The 19,955-nt window shown below is 44.2% G+C and overlaps 1 protein-coding gene across 1 annotated transcript in view; it reads right to left on the bottom strand.

Annotated features, from left to right (window-relative positions):
• Nucleotides 1-19,955, bottom strand: part of LOC144512436 (anoctamin-4-like) — a 70,953-nt gene that overhangs the window by 35,238 nt on the left and 15,760 nt on the right. The window contains exons 3-7 of the mRNA XM_078243198.1: nt 18,267-18,491; nt 5,051-5,251; nt 2,315-2,463; nt 1,883-2,032; nt 679-779 (exon numbers count right to left, since the gene is read on the bottom strand). Of these exons, the coding sequence (XP_078099324.1) occupies nt 679-779; nt 1,883-2,032; nt 2,315-2,463; nt 5,051-5,251; nt 18,267-18,491 (826 nt within the window). The remainder of the gene's footprint in view (nt 1-678; nt 780-1,882; nt 2,033-2,314; nt 2,464-5,050; nt 5,252-18,266; nt 18,492-19,955) is intronic.

Raw genomic sequence — 19,955 nt, 5'->3', positions numbered from 1 at the left:
GCGGCAGTCGTTTAGCCGCCAACAGGTGACTGTGAGCCGGCTACAGGCACCGCCAGATGACGGCCCTTTCAGGGACCGTGGTTGTGGAGTTAAGCCAGAAAAAGTGAGCGTCATGCAGCGCTGACAGTTAAGTTTAGGCACCAAAACGACTATAGTTTGGGAAAGAGATCGTGGTTTGGATTAAAACATCACTGAGGAACAAATGAGCGTTTCCTGGGTGAAATTATTTTGTTTTCGCCGCGAAGTGAACTCTGCTCCCTGGCTTGAAAGTGCTGTATTTTATGTTGACACCCCAAAACAAAGTGTTTTGGCATGCCTGGTTGAGTGGCTCCATCTATAATATTGGAAGGGGGATTTATTAAAACATCCCCCCCCCCTCACCCCACCCCTTCCGCTTTCTTCACAAATCCTGCACGTGTCCACCACAACAAAGGATCCTAATTGACATTGGCATTGTTTCCACAAAGACGAACAGACAAGCAATACGGTATTAAGAGGTTGTGGTCATTTCACATATTTCTTTGAGATCAGGCTGTGCTTTTTTAGACCTTTTGTGAGGCACAGTAAATTTAAAATAACTTTCTGTAACTTTGTATAACTGTTTCTTTCCAAGAAAACTCTTACTACCTTTGAGTTCTTTCCCCCCATTGTAAGACACTTTTAGGTTTGTTGTCTCACCTAAAAGGCATGCGAATGTTCATGAGCTCAGCGTAGCGACAGAGAACATCCCACGGCGCATGGATCTTCAGAAAAAGCACGTCGCTGTTTGTTATGGAGGCCTGTGAAGAAACCAGACATGCAATTCAAGCAAGATAAGCAAGATAAGATCGCTAAAATAGGGGAGGACTACAAAATATCATCTCGGTGCGGGCAGCTCCATCAACATCTATTGAACGTCAATATGTTTGCTAGGTTCTGCTCTTCCTCACCTGTTTGTACTTCCTGATAGAGTATGAGTCAGTCTAAATATAATAAAAAAACAATAAATCAGGAGCTAACTGGAAAGAGACCTAAAAATAACAAAATGACTCACGCAAAAAAAAAACACACACACATGGTCTGTTGAAGGAGACAAGAACCATTTTCCCCCCAACTGCATGTTCTAGATAATGATGTGACCTTGATGCTACTGCATCAAGTTAACACACACACACACACACACAGACACACACAAACACACAATACAACATCCAGATTTTGACACTTGAAATAAGAACTGCTAAATAAGAAGGAGAAAATTGTCATCAGCACATTTGTTTCGGCTCTGTAAGTGGTGGCTCACCGCTGAACGCCACAAGAGCCCTCTGCTGTCCGACTGGGCACAAAGGCTCCAGGCATTTAAAAATTCAGCAATCTGGCCATTGAGATTACATGCATTATAGGAAGGAGCATGAAATTGCTTCTTCACAGAAATTGGTATTGATGTTGCTCATGTTGCACACTATGAATGCAGCTGTAACCACAGCAAAGCTTATAAGCTGTCACTACAGGAACCTACCAAGCTTTGTGTTTATTTGCAGTCATCAGTTTTTTTTTGTTTGTTTTTTTAAAGCAGTAGCTATTTTTGCTCAGCAATTTGGCCAGAAAATGAAAAAAACCCTTTAATGAGCAGTGAAAGCTAAATAAATGTAGCTCAACACAGTGATAGAGGCCTGTCCTAATCAGAAAGACAAATCTTCGGGTAGAGCCCACTTGATTATAACTTCTGCCTCGCTGAGGTGCCCTTGAGCAAGACCCTTTTTTCATCTTTAAGCCGTGTTTTGTGACAAAAACGATCTCTGTCCACACAAGAGTTTTAACTCCAGTAGCAGAACTAATCTCCATCACATCAGGGGCGAGGCTAGAAGGGGGGCACGGGGTGGTGAATGTAAATGTTCTTTACCTCCTTTTCCATCTGTAAGCCCTCTGCACGTATGTTCCGCTCAAATATCTCCCTCTTCTCGGACTGCGAGCTGGACTTTCTGTAAACCAGGATGTAATCAATGCGACTCTTTCCATCGCTGAAGCACAGGCCGCTGGACTTACCCCTCCCCTGACAGACAGACAGACAGACAGATAACAGACAGACAGATAACGGAGAGAGAATCAGGAATGAATAGTAACTGGCCATTGAGAGGTTAGAGTCTACTACCTTTTTTTTAACATTACTTCTCATTTCTCATCCATCGTTTATCATGGATGGATGAATAAATGGGTGTTACCTTTACACACATCACTCTATAAACTACTCCTGTCCAACACTGGCTTATATCTTCAGTTGGGATGAAAGCAGCAATGACCTCAGGGAGCCCAGAGATTTAGTTTCACCACTGACCTCTGGGAGGCCAGAATCAGACTTTGTGTTGTCGTCGAGGATGCTGCTGTTGTTTCCCAGGTTCAGCAGGGTGGAGTCATTGTCTCTCGATGGGCTGCTGATGCCCTCAGACATTTCTCTCTCAAGCAGCACATTGACATCCTTCACAGCTGGAGAAAAGATTAGCAGAGTGTAAGTTATGATGCTGTACGGTTACCAGTCTGCTGAATGAATATTTGCATACCTAGCAGACACGGAGCAACATTAGCAACTATTTGAAGTCATGTTTCTGGCCAGTAGTCCAATACTCACTCTCCATTTAGCTCTGTTTTGGTCTCAACCAACTTCTTAGAACAAAAACCTGTCTTTTTGGCTGCTTAATGCTCCACTTTGTTCACCAGCTAGTCAACTGGCTAAAGAAACAAAATAGTTTAGGTGCAGGTGGTAAGACCAAAGAAATGAGCTAAAAGTCACTAATACAATCTTTTACAATTTGTACAAGCTAATGGGAACAGCAGTCGGTTGAAGAGTCTCTGTGGGTAATACCTTTTACATTAAACATAGTAATTTCACCCATTGGTCATATAACAAGACTAGGTCAAAACCTAGTATATGGCAGGACTGTATATGGTCAATATGCTTAATTGTGGCCAAATTGTTACAGGGATAGTCAGCGATGGTGTCGATAATGTAAATAAAGATATTAAATGTTCATCTGTACTGTTCATCTGGGTGCAAACCAATGAACAAACAAACAAACAAACAATCTGTAGTAGTGCTGACCGATGAATCATATTTTCATCGCCATCGCGATATGACCGTGATGAACACATCACAAAAGACTGCCTGATGAAAGAGGGATCTCATTTCATTAAGGGATGGGATCTGAAACTAGGTATTAAATAGGCTCCAGGGTTATATTTATCATCACGCTGCAGCCTTTCCCCTGAGTTAATGAGGGGGTAAAATCCTATGTCCTGCCTGCTATGTCCTATTTTAAAGGGCAATGGCCAATGGGGAAAAACCAACACACTCATTCTGACCAATGGTGGAACTTCATCACTCAGTGACAGAGTGACTCAGCAACAGAGCGACAAATTTTTGATGTTGTAGGGCTGGCCCCAGGCCCTGCCAGACCACGGTCCAGCCAAAAATATTAATAAACGTTTTAAATTTAAATTTTAAGGAGGCTTCATCATTTTGTTGGTGTCTGTTTTATGTGGATTGTAGTTGTTATGTTATGATATAAAAGTAAAACTTGGTTTCTGAGCATGCTACTTCAAGGCAGTGGATACGGTTACTTCATTAAACTAAGGCCTAGTCCACACGTACACGGGTATTCTTGTAAACTGGGGTTTTCCCTTCTCCGGTCTAAAGAAAAACCCTGTCCATAAAAGCAGTACTTAAAAAAATATCTCCCTTACCCTAAAAACCCTTACCCTGAAGCCATGTTGGCCAATCATGCAAAAAAGGAGATGTTGGCCAATCAGAAGCCTGCAATCTTTTTTTTTTTGTATTATTACTGGCAGGCTCAGTCATTCAGTTGCCTCTGTTCCACAATGTAGTGAAAGAGTAGCTGTACATTTATGTGTAAACATGTAAAAAGTCCTGTTGGCAATCAAGCTTAGAACCAGCACTATTTTGGCCACGTCCGCCATTGCACGAAATGTTGCCTCATATGTGACGCCTTACAAACGCTCACGTCACACACTCTGATGTTTCAAGCCCATAACTCAACAACACTGAAAACAAAGTGTCTGAAAGTCTTTTTAGTGACCTAAAACGCAGTTTGTGTGGACGAAAAGGCTTAAACACAGAGAAAAAGCTAGATTTTAAAACATACCCATGTATGTGTGGACTAGCCTTAGGCACCATTTGGACAGAAAAACACAAAGCACTTCACAAAAGGTGGAGAGAGCTATTAAATAGTAGACAGAGTGGTTCTCCAAGACCCCGCCTCACTTAATTGTTGCCTGTTGTTCTAGCATTCATGCTAGGTATCTATGCAAAGCACATCATGGAATTGTTTTGAGAGTCACACACAATGTGTTTCACATTTATAAGGATGAATAGATTCTTAACAAGTGAGAGCTATTAGTAGCTTTGCTTTGTGTTCATCATTAGCAAGGGAAGCATCACTTCCTTTAAGAAGAAGATGACCAGCTAACGTACCTGGGAGCTGTAACATTAGCGGTGATGTCGTAAATTCACATTGGTGGCACGACATTTGACAATGTGGGTTAAAAGTCTTTTCATTATGCAGGGTATATAGGAATCAGGATTAATCCAATGTGACTGTGGAACACAGTATTTTCCTTTCCTTTGATAAACTTCTGAGAAGAGTGCCTGTGTGTGTGTGTGTGTGTGTGTGTGTGTGTGTGTGTATGCGTGTGTGCGTGCGTGTGCGTGTGAGAGAGGGAGGGAAAGAGAGACATTTAGCATGATAATACCAGTTGTATTGGAAAAAGACTTGTAATGTTAACCTAAATATTCAACAAGTTTATGTATTGTAATCATGGCTGTCGGCGTAGCCTGCAACCACATCCAGCACAACACCGCTGTTAAAAACGGTGCACTCACATCACACACTGCCCTGTCACACACACACACACACACACACACGTGTATAACTAGAAGCTTCAGTACCACTCGTCACTCGTACTTCTCTCACTCATACACTATTGTTAAATGTAAACAAATGAAGGTATAGTACGTGTACAGAAAGCGAAAGCCCTATAGAGCGGTGCTGGGTCTCACCGAGAGGAGGCACATCGTCTTGAGTGCTGGAGTCCACGGCTTGAGACGAGGATTCCTCCATGATGTCTGCCTTCCCAGTGGAGGGGAAGGCGAGAGGTCTGTCCGCTGCCTGGTAGCCTGAGGCTGAGGGCTGCAGCGGGACTCTGCGTCGGTGGGGGCTCCGCCGCTGGGGCTCAGACCCATGTAGAGACAAACTCACTCCTAGAGGACACAGAGAACTTTTCCATGGCACTTTGTTTCTTCATGTTTCGAAGCCTTTCTAAATCAAGTAACCCTCTGGTACTACTTGTCTTTTGTGATCTATTTCTTGCTCTTATAGTAACGACACAAAAAAAGTACAGAATAGAAAGAGAACAAAGTTTTTTTTTAAAAAGAGCTCACAGTGAGCTCTGAAAGCAACTAATTTTTTCTGTATTTACAGTCTCGTTCAGCTAGCCCAGAGCACCTACTAAAATAATTTCATTGAACACTGGACACAACTAGAAAGCTTTGTGCAACAAATTAACTCAGACAGGAGAAGTCTGACTCTTTGTTAGCTAGGGTCAAAGTCCATTTTAGCAATAAAAGCCAATAACTATTCACATACTCTATATCCATGACGTTCCACTTCTGGGATTGCTTCAATGCCGCCGGTAATTCTCCAGGATGTCTTTCATTTCGGCCGGATGTCCGTTACCTTCCTCTTTCTTTGTGTTGGCGTTCTAACCTCCGGTGGATTTCTGAGGACTATGGTTAACTGCTCCTCAGATCTCTGCAGGGTAAATCCAGACAGCTAGCTAGACTATCTGTCCAATCTGAGTTTTCTGTTGCACGACTAAAACAACTTTTGAACGTACACATTCCACCAAAACAAGTTCCTTCCAGAGGCTATTTTGCAGAGGCGCCATTTCTTTCAAGACGATTGTGACTGGTTTAAAGAAATGGCAATAAACCAGAGCATGTTTTTCTTCCGTCCCGGGATGTTGTGTGGACTAGCCAGACCCTCCTCCGCAGCGCCATGGAGGAAGGTCTGGCAATGCGAGACTACCATTCACACTACCCCAAAGGTTTCCCTGGGTTGTTGCTGCAGTGTAAAAGCAAAAGTAGAAAAGGTGGAATGAAAAAATGAAGAAGAAGGAATAGAGCCTGTAAGACAGATATTGTGAGAGGGAAAGCTGTGTGAAAGTCAAAAATCGGAGACCCACAAAAAAAAGATAGCTCAGTAACTTTTATCTCCTTAATAAGGACTAACCTTGAAAGAACTTAAAAACGACACCCTCCACAGGAACACACAAGCTAATTGGGTCTATCTGTCAACCATACTGTCTCCTTTGGGGGGGGGGGGGAGAAATTATTCAAAGCTTAGCAAAACAGCCTAAATCATCTATCTAAATATGTCTGTATCTCTTACTTCTCAGTTCTCTGGGGAGCGGGAAGACTTCAGTAGAGGTGGGTGGCTGTCTTAGTGGTCTACTGCGTGCTGAATTTTCGTTGGGTGACATGAAAGGTGACTCAGCTTAATTTTTCTGCTGAGCCGTAGTACCGGGCCCAGAGATAGAAGGTTGGGGAAGCGTCTCGGCTCTTAATCAGCCGTTGATGCTTTAGAGAACATTGGAGCCTGTGGATGCGGCTAATAGAAATGTGATCAATTTCATAACCAGTGAAAAATCAGTGCTCAGCGTCCTGTTTCTTCTCTCATAGTGGTAGTAAACATTTCACTGCACTGGGGGTTCAGCTCTCTAAACAGGAGCTGCAGTGGTCAGACAGGGTGAATGAGTCCAGAGATTAAGTTGATAACACATCCAGTGCAATTCTTTTGTTGCCAGAAGTTGAATAGAGCCTCAAGGTGCAATGTACTATGTTAATGAGACAAAGCCTGGCAATTAAAAGACGTATTAATAGAACACTTCTTACACATACATGTACAGTATACATATACCAGGGTTTACCCCAGTGTATTGCAAGCCCGGTGGCCCTAAGGCCTAAGGCCTAAATTGCCCCCCACCAGGCCTAAGCCACTGAGAATTATTTTTTTATGTATTTTAAGACATTTTTTAAAACTACAGTTACAGTGGGGCAGTGGGAAACTTAGACGTAGTCATATTTTCAAATTTCCAGTTAGCTTTTAGCACTGACTTAAAGGTATAGTAATTGATGTTAATACAATCCACTTTTTTGTCAAATTCAGTGAATATCTCCTCATGGTCACCTAGCCCTCTATTTTCTGTGTGCATTGGAAAAAAATCCATTGTTAATACACAGCTGGCTGTGTAAATGGAAAACAATCACAAAGGAGTGCACGAGCCACAATACACTATTCCAGCCAATCGGCAACAGGCAGCGACAGCTGCTGGTAGGGAGGGGAGGCAGCATGTAATTGTGCCGACTGGCCAGTAGTTTTCTGTCCCTGAATCTGGGGGGGCGGAGCTTCTGAAGGGGGAGGTTGTAGTTGTTCTGCAGTTGAGTTCAAATATCAACAATCTCTGCACAGAATCACTTACTGCACCTTTAATGTAGGGACCTATGAAATCTGTCTTACAGCTTTTTTTTAATTCTCAATTTCGTGATTCCTTCCATGATTCTGTTATCACAGAAACTATAGGGCTGTACATTAATGCTCTGTGACTGGCCCAAACCGGGCCCTTGTCAAAAAAAAGACACTTACCACCGGGCTAAACAACTTTTCTGGGGGAAACCCTGTATACGTTACCATCTTCAACCCCGTTACCCTAGTCTCAACCCTGTTACACCTACATTTTTATAAATAAATTTAAAAAAATTAAGTTTAGAAAAAAGTTATTTAATCTTTGTTGGAATCTGTCTGAAATGTTCAGAGCAAATATAAGAATATGGATATTGGTTAAAATCTTGCAGTCAAACCACATCTTTGACGCTGTTACAAATACAGGGCCCATTTCAGTTTTAGAATAAAGCAAAAGTGTGTCATTTTTATATTTGTAATTATTGAATTAGTGTGAGGGCCGTCTGATTAATAGGAAAATGTTGATTTCATTACAAATACATGTTATAATCATATTCAGAGAGCTTCATTAGTGTCCATAATGGGGTTGAAGACAAATAGTGCCCATATCATAAGATAATGACAAATAATAATGTGGATTTAATGTCTGGGGTGGGAAAATGTGTTTTTCTGGAAGTTATATATACGACACAATGTGATACCATACAACTTTTTTATCAGATAAAACACTGAAATTCATTTTGTGTTCCCGAGCAGCGCCGCTCAAAACAAAAAGGAAAAAAAGAGAAAAGTTAGACTTACATATAGTACAAAAGATGAAAACACATCAGCAACCTTGACAAAAGAAACATGTTTCATGATATCCATAAATATGCCCTAATGTTTTACGGTGTTCAGAAAACTAATACATTTTGGGGAAAAAAATCAAAAAATGTCAAAGTCCAAATTGTACCAGTTTCATGGAATGACACATTTAATGACTATGGGAATCAACAGCCCTGACTTGTTAGCTTCATCTCCCTGTATTCAGGACGCTCACCGACACGTTTCCTCAGCACACACAGCACTCCAACGGCGGTCTCATTAAAAAGAGAGAGAATTGCTTAATATAAATATTGGCTCTCAAAGGACTGACACACCACATCTCAAACTACGCCATGCTGCTGTGCCAAGACAGCGGCCGGTCAAACAATGGTACGTCTGTAACCCGAGCCACAACTCAGCTCACATGGTACTGAGGCTTTAACAGCACATAGAGCAGTTTTACTTCTCTTCAGAACTCAGGTATAGTAAATACCACTTAAGGTGTTTCATTAGCTTTTTGATATGACATTGCCTTTTTTTCCCCATTCACTCTCCTAAATTAAAACCATGGCTAGTCTCTACGATTTCAGGAAATATACACAACTTAAAAGCTGTATATGAACAGTGCTTCAAAGTGTAATTAGAAGTGGCAGCTAACAAATAGTTAATGATACAGTAATGTCAGCGTAAGGAAGTTGGTTGGGATGGGTCAAACAACACAGGACTTTCACCCAGGAGACCCGGGGTTCGTGTCCCATGCTTCTCGCGCGTCTCGTCTCATCTCATCTCGCGCGTCACTGAAATGTACATTTAGTTACCCCACCCACGATCCTTTCCTAAACCTAACTGTCCCGTTTTGTGCCGCATGTCAGTTAATAGTCCCGATCCAGAGCACCAAAATGACGCCAATAGTCCCAATCCAGAGCGCCAATAAGTGACGCAAATAGTCCCGACCAAGCGCGTCTAGACATTATGTCTTAAATCTATAGTAGATATGGGACCATAGCCACACCAAAGTGGCTTGTATGAACAACTACTTAATTTGCTTATTTAAAGGTCCCACGTTGTTAAAAATGAGATTTCCATGTCTTTTTTATTGTAAAGCAGGTCGGGGTACTTTATAAATACTATGAAAGTATCAAAACGGTCAATCCACAGAGAAATGCACAGAGCATGATTCGGAAACTGTTCCTTTAAATCAGGTCTTCCGTACAGTTGTGATGTCATCACTATACTATGTATAAGTAGAAAGTGCTGCAACAGTGCAGTTACAGTCATTCCCCGGCTGCAATGATCGAGCAGACTCAATGAGCACTGCTGTAGAAGACCCGGAAACACTGACCAATCAGAGCAGACTTTGCTTTTTCAGGAGGGGGGCTTAAAGAGACAGGTGCATAAACGGAGCGTTTCAGACCGAGGGTGAATACAAGGATATTCAGACAGACAGTATGAGAAAAATAAAGTGTTTTTTTGGACATTAAAGCATGAAAACATGTTCTAGTAGAAACCCAAAATACATATATCACGCTGAAAATTAGCATTATATGGGACCTTTAAGTCCCATTAATTGTTATCTTTGCCCTTTTAGACAAAAAACACACACACACACACACACACACACACACACACACACACACATACACACAACATAGTTACTTGCATAATACAACCCAGCTGGGAAATGACTCACACTGTGAAGAGAATAAAAGATTGCAGGAGGAAAAGGGAAGAAGAATGGGAGGTGGCGGGGATGTGTGATGTGTTGCAGAGGGGATCGGGTGTCAGTCATTTGTGAGGAGGAATGGTTCATTCCACCTGGATGCTCCCATCATGCCCTACGGTGGACAGGGAGAGTGTGTGTGTGTGTGTGTGTGTGTGTGTGTGGGGGGGGTATGTTCTCCCTGACGGAAAGCAGTGGAGATTTGCACAGGCTGACAACCTGCCCCACACACACACACACACACACACACACACACACACACACACACACACACACACAGACACACACTCCTCACAGAGGCATGACCCATTTCTGTGTCTTACAACTGATGCAGCACAGAAGATGAGAAAGTACGGTGTATGAAAAAATTTACATTTACGATCCAAAGAGAACGGGGGACAGCTCAGAGAGAAAATGAGTGTGTGTGTGTGTGTGTGAAGGTCAAATGCTTGCATGGTCACAGGAAAGAGATGAAGCAGCGTGAAGAGGAGTGTGAGTAGTGCACAGCAACACATGAGAGAGAGCACTGCAGCAACAAAAAAAGAGCAGCATCCACTCTGGTGAAGAAGCTGCCTTTGCTTCAAGACAACTTGACAACACTCACCGTGTGAAGGTGGAGAGAGGTAGAGAGGCAGCTTCACCCCTCAGATGGGAAGAGAGGGAGAGAGGGGGGGCTTCCCAGCAGAGCCGCAGCAGACGCCAAAGCAGCCAGAAGATTTTTTCCCCCCCCATACATACACACACATGCACACGCACACACACACACACAGCGGTCACCCCTCCTCCCCTTCGCCAGCCCCAGCATGCAAATGACCTCGCTGAGGAAAGCAAACAAACACGACGTCCCACGAGGGAAACCAGCATCCCCACTTTTATTTTACTCCTTCCTTCTCATCACCGCATAGGTCGATCTGACATCACTATTCACGCAAACACACACACACATTCTCCCACACAGACGGATCTGTCATAGTGTAGATGCTACGGCCAGAGCCGGAGGAAAAAACACACAAGCATGAGCAGGATGTTTACAGTGAGAGAGAGAGAGAGAGAGAGAGAGAGAGAGAGGAGGTGCGTGTGCCGTTCATCTGCATTCTTAATCTGTCTTCCCTGGCAGCCAATCAGAGGTTAAGCTGCTATGTCAGCGGCCAATCAGAAAAAAGGGCTGGCTGTGTCAGTGTTGCTGTAGCCCAAAACACTGACAGTTGGCACCGATGACAGTCGCAGTTTGTACCTTTTGATGGAGACTCAAGGGCACACACCGCACCACACACTTATTAACAAGTTGGTATTAAAGGATAGTTTCATCTTTTTTCAAGTCTTCTCTAAAATAATACAAAAATGGCCATGTGTAAGTTAAAATAGGGCTGTGCAATTAATTGAATTTTAATGTGATTGAGAAAAACGATTATTTTGCGCATTGCATTTTGCAAGTAAACCCCGTTTTTTGTCTTGTGTACTGAGGGGGAATTCAAAAAGTTCAAACAGGAAAAGTATTTGGGGAAATTTCACAAGTTCAATAAATGCAACATCTTTTCCAAAAGCCAATGAGTGTTAAATAATTGTGATTTCAATATTGACCAAAATAATTGTCATTTTTTTTACATAATCAAGCAGCCCTACGTTGAACTATTTATTGGTCACTGTAATCATTCCTCCTGTCTGTGCTGGCCCTGAAGAGATCCATTTTGTAAATTCATTTTATTATAAGTGATGGGGACTAAATCCACCTGACCTGTGAAAAATGAAAACTGCATTCCTTAGTTCAGCCAAAGCTAATACGAGGCTTCAGCCGTCTATGTTACACAAATCTCTCAAAACACAAAAGGGGAACTTTTGTAGCGGTCCCTCGTCAATAAAACTTTTTTTGATTAATTATCTTATTTTAAAGCACCAGTTTGACTGCCTATTTTTAACTGAAACCTGGCTAAACACAGACTCATCTGCTGCTCTTATTGAAATGATTACTTCTACTAGACCATTAGACAAGGGAAGAGGGGCGGCGGGACAGCCACCATCAGTGGCGGTTCTACATTTTGAATTACACCCGAGACCCCCTTCGAGCACTTCCCCCCCACACACACACACATACACATTTCTGCACAAACAGTTAGATTTTATTATAACATTTGTTGTCATTTGTTGACAACAAATGACATGAAAAGACCAAAGCTGTCTCTTAATACTTTCCAACATTCCTAAGCCCATTTATTTCTACTGAAAACGTCAATCTTTAACATGCGTATAGGATGTGTGTTGGCGGCCTGGGGGTTAACGAATCAATTTGACATTTTTCAAGTCAGTCTTAAAACAGTTTGTAGTAAATGAATGCACCTTGACTTACGTATTTACATGCACTGTAGCTACCTGTAGTATGTACAGTATGACCTGTGTACTACTAGCTAATCACTTCCTAACAACATTCAAGAAGATTCATCAGGCTGTGGTTTGGGTCTTTAATGGGATTTATTGATTAAAAAATACAGACTGTCACCAGCCTTAACCTTTAATCGAGTAGTAGTTTTTTTAAAGACAGAAAATACAGATTACTTTGTTGCTGCATTATGATATTACAATCACTATATTTGACTACAATATCCCTAAAAGCATGTTTTGGGTGTATTTCAATATGGGGGTAATACTCAGGTGTCCACTTCTATATACATTATGTGAAAATGTACCCCAGCACATACAGTAATGCTAAGCGATGTCCCAAACTGGACACATCTGAGAGTAACTTTTTTCAGGTAAAATGTGAATATTTCAATGGATATTCCAAATATATTTAAGACTTAGCCTATAATGAACTATGTGTGGAGCTAATTCTCTGCTTTGGTAGGACACACACACACACACACACACACGCACGCATCCCGTGCATGCGTCCGCACGCGTCAGTGAGATTGCTATGGACAAAATACACACGGTGATACACTGGTAAGAGCAAATTAGGTTTAACCATGTATCCAGCCAATTTAAATAGCTCACGCTATTGGGTTCAAAAATCCTATGAAAAAATCGAGGAAGGGATGAAGTGACCCTGCCCGGAGGAAGCCCGGGGCCCTGCCTGGAGCCAGGCCCAGATGGAGGGCCTGGCCAGCGAGCCGCCTGGTGGCCGGGGTTTGCCACGGAGCCCGGTCGGGCACAGCCCGAAAAAGCTACGTGGCGGACATCCCTCCATCCCATGGGCCCACCACCTGTGGGAGGAACCGCTGGGGTCGGGTGCGCTGCCACATGGGTGGCAGTGAAGGTCAGGGGCCTCGACGGACCAGACCCGGGCAGCAGAGGCTGGCTCTGGGGACGTGGGAATGTCACCTCTCTGTGGGGGAAGGAGCCGGAACTTGTGCGGGAGGTGGAGCGCCACCGGTTAGATCTGGTGGGGCTTACCTCTACGCACAGTCTTGGTTCTGGAACCATACTCCTGGATAGGGGTTGACTCTTTTCTTCTCCGGAGTTGCCCAGGGTGTGAGGCGCCGGGCGGGTGTGGGGATACTACAAGCCCCCCGGCTGAGCGCCGCTACGTTGGAGCTTTAACCCGGTGGACGAGAGGGTCGCCTCCCCTACGCCTGCGGGTTGTGGGGGGGGGGAAAAACTTGACTGTTGTTTGTGCATATGCACCAAACAAGAGTTCAGAGTATTCGGCCTTCTTGGAGACCTTGAGTGGAGTCCTGCATGGGGCTCCAGTCGGGGACTCCATAGTTCTGCTGGGGGGACTTCAACGCGCACGTGGGTAATGATGGAGACACATGGAGAGGCGTGATTGGGAGGAACGGCCTCCCTGATCTAAACCAGAGTGGTTGTTTGTTGTTGGACTTCTGTGCTAGTCATGGATTGTCTATAACGAACACCATGTTCGAACATAGGGATGCTCATAAGTGTACTTGGTACCAGAGCACCCTAGGCCAAAGGTCAATGATCGATTTTATAATCGTTTCATCTGATCTGAGGCCATATGTTTTGGACACTCGGGTGAAGAGAGGGGCGGAGCTGTCAACCGATCACCATCTGGTGGTGAGTTGGGTCAGGGGTGGGGGAAGACTCTGACAGACCTGGTAAGCCCAAACGGGTAGTGCGGGTAAATTGGGAACGTCTGAGGAGGCCCCCTGTCCGACAGACTTTCAACTCACACCTCCGGGCGGAGCTTTTCGTGCATCCCTGTGGAGGCTGGGGGGCATTGAACCTGAGTGGACAATGTTCAAAGTTTCCATTGCTGAAGCTGCGGTGAGGAGCTGTGGTCTTAGGGTCTTAGGTGCCTCAAGGGGCGGTAACCCACGAACACCGTGGTGGACACCGGTGGTCAGGGAAGCCGTCCGATTGAAGAAGGAGTCTTTCCGGGATATGTTATCCCAGACGACTCCGGAGGCAGTTGCAAGGTACCGAAGGGCCTCGAAGGGCTGCAGCCTCTGCCGTGAAAGAGGCAAAGCAGCGTGTGTGGGAGAAGTTCGGAGAAGACATGGAGAAGGACTTTCGGGTCGGCACCAAGGTGCTTCTGAAAACCGTCGCCACCTCAGGAGGGGGGGAAGGGGAACCATCCAAGCTGTGTACAGTAAGGATGGGACGCTGTTGACCTCAACTGAGGAGGTAATAGGGCGGTGGAAGGAGCACTTTGAGGAACTCCTAACCCGACTAATACGCCCTCTATGGTAGAGGCAGAGCTGGAGGATGAGGGGGGGATTGGCATCAATTTCCCTGGTGGAGGTTGCTGAGGTAGTTAAACAACTCCACAGTGGCAAAGCCCCAGGAATTGATGAGATCCGTCCAGAAATGCTTAAAGCTCTGGGTGTGGAGGGGTTGTCTTGGTTGACACGCCTCTTCAACATTGCGTGGAAGTCTGGGACGGTGCCTAAGGAGTGGCAGACTGGGTGGTGGTTCCCTTTTAAAAAAGGGGGGACCAGAGGGTGTGTGCCAATTACAGGGGTATCACACTTCTCAGCCTCCCGGTAAAGTCTACTCCAAGGTGCTGGAAAGGAGGGTTCGGTCGATAGTCGAATCTCAGGTTGAAGAGGAACAATGCGGATTCCGTCCCTGGTCGTGGAACAACGGACCAGATCTTTACTCGCAAGGATCCTGGAGGGAGCCTGGGAGTATGCCCAACCAGTCTACATGTGTTTTGTGGATCTGGAGAAGGCGTATGACCGGGTGCCCCGGGAGATACTGTGGGAGGTGCTGCGGGAGTACAGGGTGAGGGGGTCCCTTCTCAGGGCCATCCAATCTCTGTACGACCAAAGCGAGAGCTGTGTCCGGGTTCTCGGCAGTAAGTCGGACTCAGCTTTCAGGTGAGAGTTGGCCTCCGCCAGGGCTGCGCTTGTCACCAATCCTGTTTGTAGTATTTATGGACAGGATATCGAGGCGTAGTCGGGGTGGAGAGGGGTTGCAGTTCGGTGGGCTGGGGATCTCATCGCTGCTTTTTTGCAGATGATGTGGTCCTGATGGCATCATCGGCCTGTGACCTTCAGCACTCACTGGATCGGTTCGCAGCCGAGTGTGAAGCGGCTGGGATGAGGATCAGCACCTCTAAATCGGAGGCCATGGTTCTCAGCAGGAAACCGATGGAGTGCCTTCTCCAGGTAGGGAATGAGTCCTTACCCCCAAGTGAAGGAGTTCAAGTACCTTGGGGTCTTGTTCGCGAGTGAGGGGACAATGGAGCGGGAGATTGGTCGGAGAATCGGCACAGCAGGTGCGGTATTACATTCAATTTATCGCACCGTTAGACGTAAAAGAGAGCTGAGCCAGAAGGCAAAGCTCTCAATCTACCGGTCAGTTTTTTGTTCCTACCTCACCTATGGTCATGAAGGCTGGGTCATGACCGAAAGAACAAGATCCAGGGTACAAGCGGCCGAAATGGGTTTCCTCAGGAGGGTAGCTGGCGTCTCCCTTAGAGATAGGGTGAGAAGCTCAGTTATCCGTGAGGAGCTCGGAGTAGAGCCGCTGCTCCTTTGCGCCGAAAGGAGCCAGTTGAGGTGGTTCGGGCATCTGGTAAGGATGCCCCTGGGCGCTCCCTAGGGAGGTGTTCCAGGCACGCCCAGCTGGGAGGAGGCCTCGGGGAGACCCAGGACTAGGTGGAGGGATTATATCTCTAACCTGGCCTGGGAACGCTCGGATCCCCCCAGTCGGAGCTGGTTAATGTGGCCCGGGAAAGGGAAGTTTGGGGTCCCCTGCTGAGCTGCTACCCCCGCGACCCGACCCTCGGATAAGCGGATGAAGAAGATGGAAGATGGAGATGGAGACGCTATTGTGTTGTGTCAACAGTTCATTTAATATTGTATGTGGCGTTTTCTTTTGCGGGGTGCAAAATGTTCCACCAAAACAAGTTCCTTCCTGAGACATTTTGCAGAGCCACCGTCGCTGCGTCCAGAGATTAGCGCCGCCCCAAGACGATTGTGATTGGTTTAAAGAAATTCAAACAACTCAGTTTTTTTCTCCTATGTCAGAATGTATGTGTGGAGTATCCAGAACTTACTCCACAGCGCTGTGGAGATAGGTTTGGCAATGTGAGACTAGGCAGAGAGAGAATTATATTTAAACAGAAGCAGCTGGATGATCGACTGCGATGTACTGTAGGTGTATCCAATAGGTGAGCTATTGGATAGATGAGATCAGCTGATGAGAGCAGCTGATAAGATAATTGACGACCATGGACGGGACAGCAAGAAATAATGAGTGAGCATGTGTGTGAGGATTGAATGCAGATGCGTGAGAAATAAAGAAGGCCTAAGCATGCAAAAGTATAGTCTTCCTGTAGTTTTTAGTTCATTTGAGTATCATGCTGTCATACTGATATGTCAGGTACTTATTCTTGCAGTTATTGTCTATAGACCACCAAAGCATCTTGTCTGACTTCTCTGAGCTCTTACTGTATCTATCAATCAGCCTAAATTATGACAACATAATCATTATTGGTGACTTTAATTTACACAATAACATAGATATGAATTCCAGTCTGGTTTCAGGGCCCAGCACAGTACGGGAACAGCTCTAGTCAAAGTTGTAAATGACCTCAGAATGAGAAAGCTCTCTGTGCTCGTCAGTGCGGCGTTCGATACGTAGATCATAATATTCTGCTGGACAGACTCGAACACTGGGTTGGTTTATCTGAGTCCTTGAATGGTTCAGGTCAAAAATTCTATGTGGCCATGCATGACCACTCCTCTGATAAAACAGACCTGTTGTGATGTCCCGCAGGGCTCTATTTTAGGCCCAATTCTCTTCACTCTGTGTGTGTCAGAGAGCCCACATTTCTCCAATCTTAAAATCTTTACATTGGTAATGTGTCTGTCACAGAATTCATTTTAAAATTATTTTATTGGTTTTTAAATCATGGAATGGCTTTTCCCCCCATCCTATTTGTCTGAGATGGTTGAGACATACAGTATGTGCCTGCTAGGTCACAGAGATTCTCTAACTCCAACCTCTTGATTGTACCTGAGGTCAGAACTAATAAGGCATGGAGAGGCAGCTATAATTTAGTACGCGCTTAAACAGTCTGCCTAAAAGTCTTAGGAGCTTTAAATATGTTGAAACTTTCAAACAAAGTCTTAAGACACATCTTTTTTTTACCATTTTCTTCACCTGGTTGTTTTATCTTGTATTCTTCTGCTGTTTTAATTTGATGTTTTTATTGTCTTATCATAAATGCTGTAATTATCTTTTTCTTTGTTTAGCACTTTGTGTTACATTTTATCATACCTGCAAACTCAGAAGGGCTGAAAAAGGTGACACATTTTATACAGCTGATTGTGACAGTGATTGTGATTGGCCAAATGACTCGAGTGACGTCTCACCAAAGATGTTTTATTGTGAAAAGACGCAGTAGGTTTTTGAAACTCCCGTTTATGGGAAATTGACGGGAAAGACTCTTCGGATCTACACGATTCACGTGGATGACATTTTGCCATTCAACACGACGATTTTCGCCGAAAAGCAACTAGTTTGCAGGAATGATTTCATGCATGAATTGTGATATATAAATACAGTTTATTAATATCATTATTATTTTTTTTTTAAATGCTGCAACCTGTCATATTTTCTTTCTATTGCTTGGTGCAGCTCCCAAACTGTTTAAACACTTATGTCTATACTGTCTCTGCCAAGAGCTCCCCTGACAACATCAATCATATCGACCAGGTCAGAGCTGATCTGAAAAGTATTTTAGTCATTTAAATGTCTATTTGCTGCTCCAGTAAACTGAGGGCTGGTAGTTTAAAGCATGTACTGCACTGCAGTCTACGTACTCGTGCTGCTGTCGCAGAGCGTCTCCTGGCTGGCGCTGCAGGTGGGCAGCGGGGTGATGGACAGCGAAGCCGGGCAGGACACCGGCTCCAGATACTCGCTGATGGGCGGGACGGTGGAGGCCTCAGAGTGAACGCAGTCCGGACTGGGGAGATTCTGGCCGTTCGCTGGGAAAGGGCTCTTCCAGTGGGAGAAGCCGATGGCCACTTGACCCCCGAGATCAAACCCTGTGCAAAGGATAACGATCAGAAGACAGATTAGGAAAAAATGATTTTAAACTTTTACTTTGTTTCAACTTTGTTTTATTCTGTCGTTATCATGCACAACATACACTTTCACCAATCTCCAACTGTGAATATAATAATAATATAAATGATTAAACACAGAACTGTTTGGATCGTTTCCATTTTCTCGTCTTAAATACTTTTACTGAAGTAACATTTTCATTGCAGGACTTTTACTTGTAACAGAGTATTTTTTACAGTGTGGTATTACTTCTTTTTACTTAAGTAAAGGATCTGAATACTTCTTCCACCACTGACTATCAGGGACCTCTGACCTCTTCTATGGCTCTTTGTAATGCTGGTAGATCCACAACAGTCCAAAGCATCCCGTTAATCTCCTCAGTTATGTTGCCCTCTAGTGGTTAGAAGCTGACACCATCATTGAAACATCCAACTGTCATCAGGCATTACCCAGTATTTTACTGAGAGTTTCAGCTGCAAGCAAATGTGTTTACAGACAACAACTCAGCACCTGTCCTGTCACTCATATTTACAACTTCTACAAAGTAATAACGATCATATTTCAATGTTAAAATGACCAAATATACAGACTGACACAGAAAAAGGATATTCTTAACTAAAATCATGTTTTCCTCTGCCACAGGTCACAGTTCAAAAACAGTGTTTTTTATTGCATCGAGACTCTCCACAGAGTTAAATATTCCATATGTATATACTGTATATAGTGACCCACTGGGGCAGTCCCGTCCCCCCGTACATATGGAATATGTAACTCTGTGGAGAGATAGTCTCTTCACTCAGAGAACTAAAGTTACCTTGTAACCGAACATACTGTAACCAGTCTACAAGCAGCCAGTAACACAGAAAAACACAAGAATGGCTTAAAGGACAACTGTTGGAGCCAACATTTTGATTTTGATAGTAACTTTTATTTTGATGAACTGTGCTTAAAAGGTGCAGCCGGGTTGGTTCAGCGGTAGCGCAGACGCACATGTACTGAGAGGTTTATGCCTCGACGCAGAGGTCCAGGGTTCAAATCCGACCTGTGACAATTTCCTGTATGTCTTTCCCCTCTCTCTCACCTAGCTGTCCTTTCAAAATAAAGGCAGAAAAAGCCCCAAAAATAAGTGTTTTAATTGTGCATAAAAGCATCGATAATGAGAGTAAACTAGACTCATTATAAACTTGTAAAGTTGTGTTAATTGATCTTGGTACGTGGCGTATCGTCACAGCCTTTTGACAATCAGCTGATTGAGGCAGTAATTGCATCAGCTGGTGTATAAGAGCTGAGCTGTCATTCAGTTTGGCTTCCTTTGGTTTGTAGCCATACGGTTTTTGTGACCGCCGAGTCCCGCTTGGAACAGTTAAGTGACTTATTTTTTGCTATGCTGTCAATCCTTGTACGCCATCTGGTAAGGACAGTTCATTATTTGCTTATGGAAAAGA

Source organism: Sander vitreus, chromosome 23 (assembly GCF_031162955.1).
Source record: "Sander vitreus isolate 19-12246 chromosome 23, sanVit1, whole genome shotgun sequence".
In the NCBI taxonomy this organism is placed as follows: domain Eukaryota; kingdom Metazoa; phylum Chordata; class Actinopteri; order Perciformes; family Percidae; genus Sander; species Sander vitreus.
This window is presented reverse-complemented; position numbering and strand designations above follow the sequence as displayed.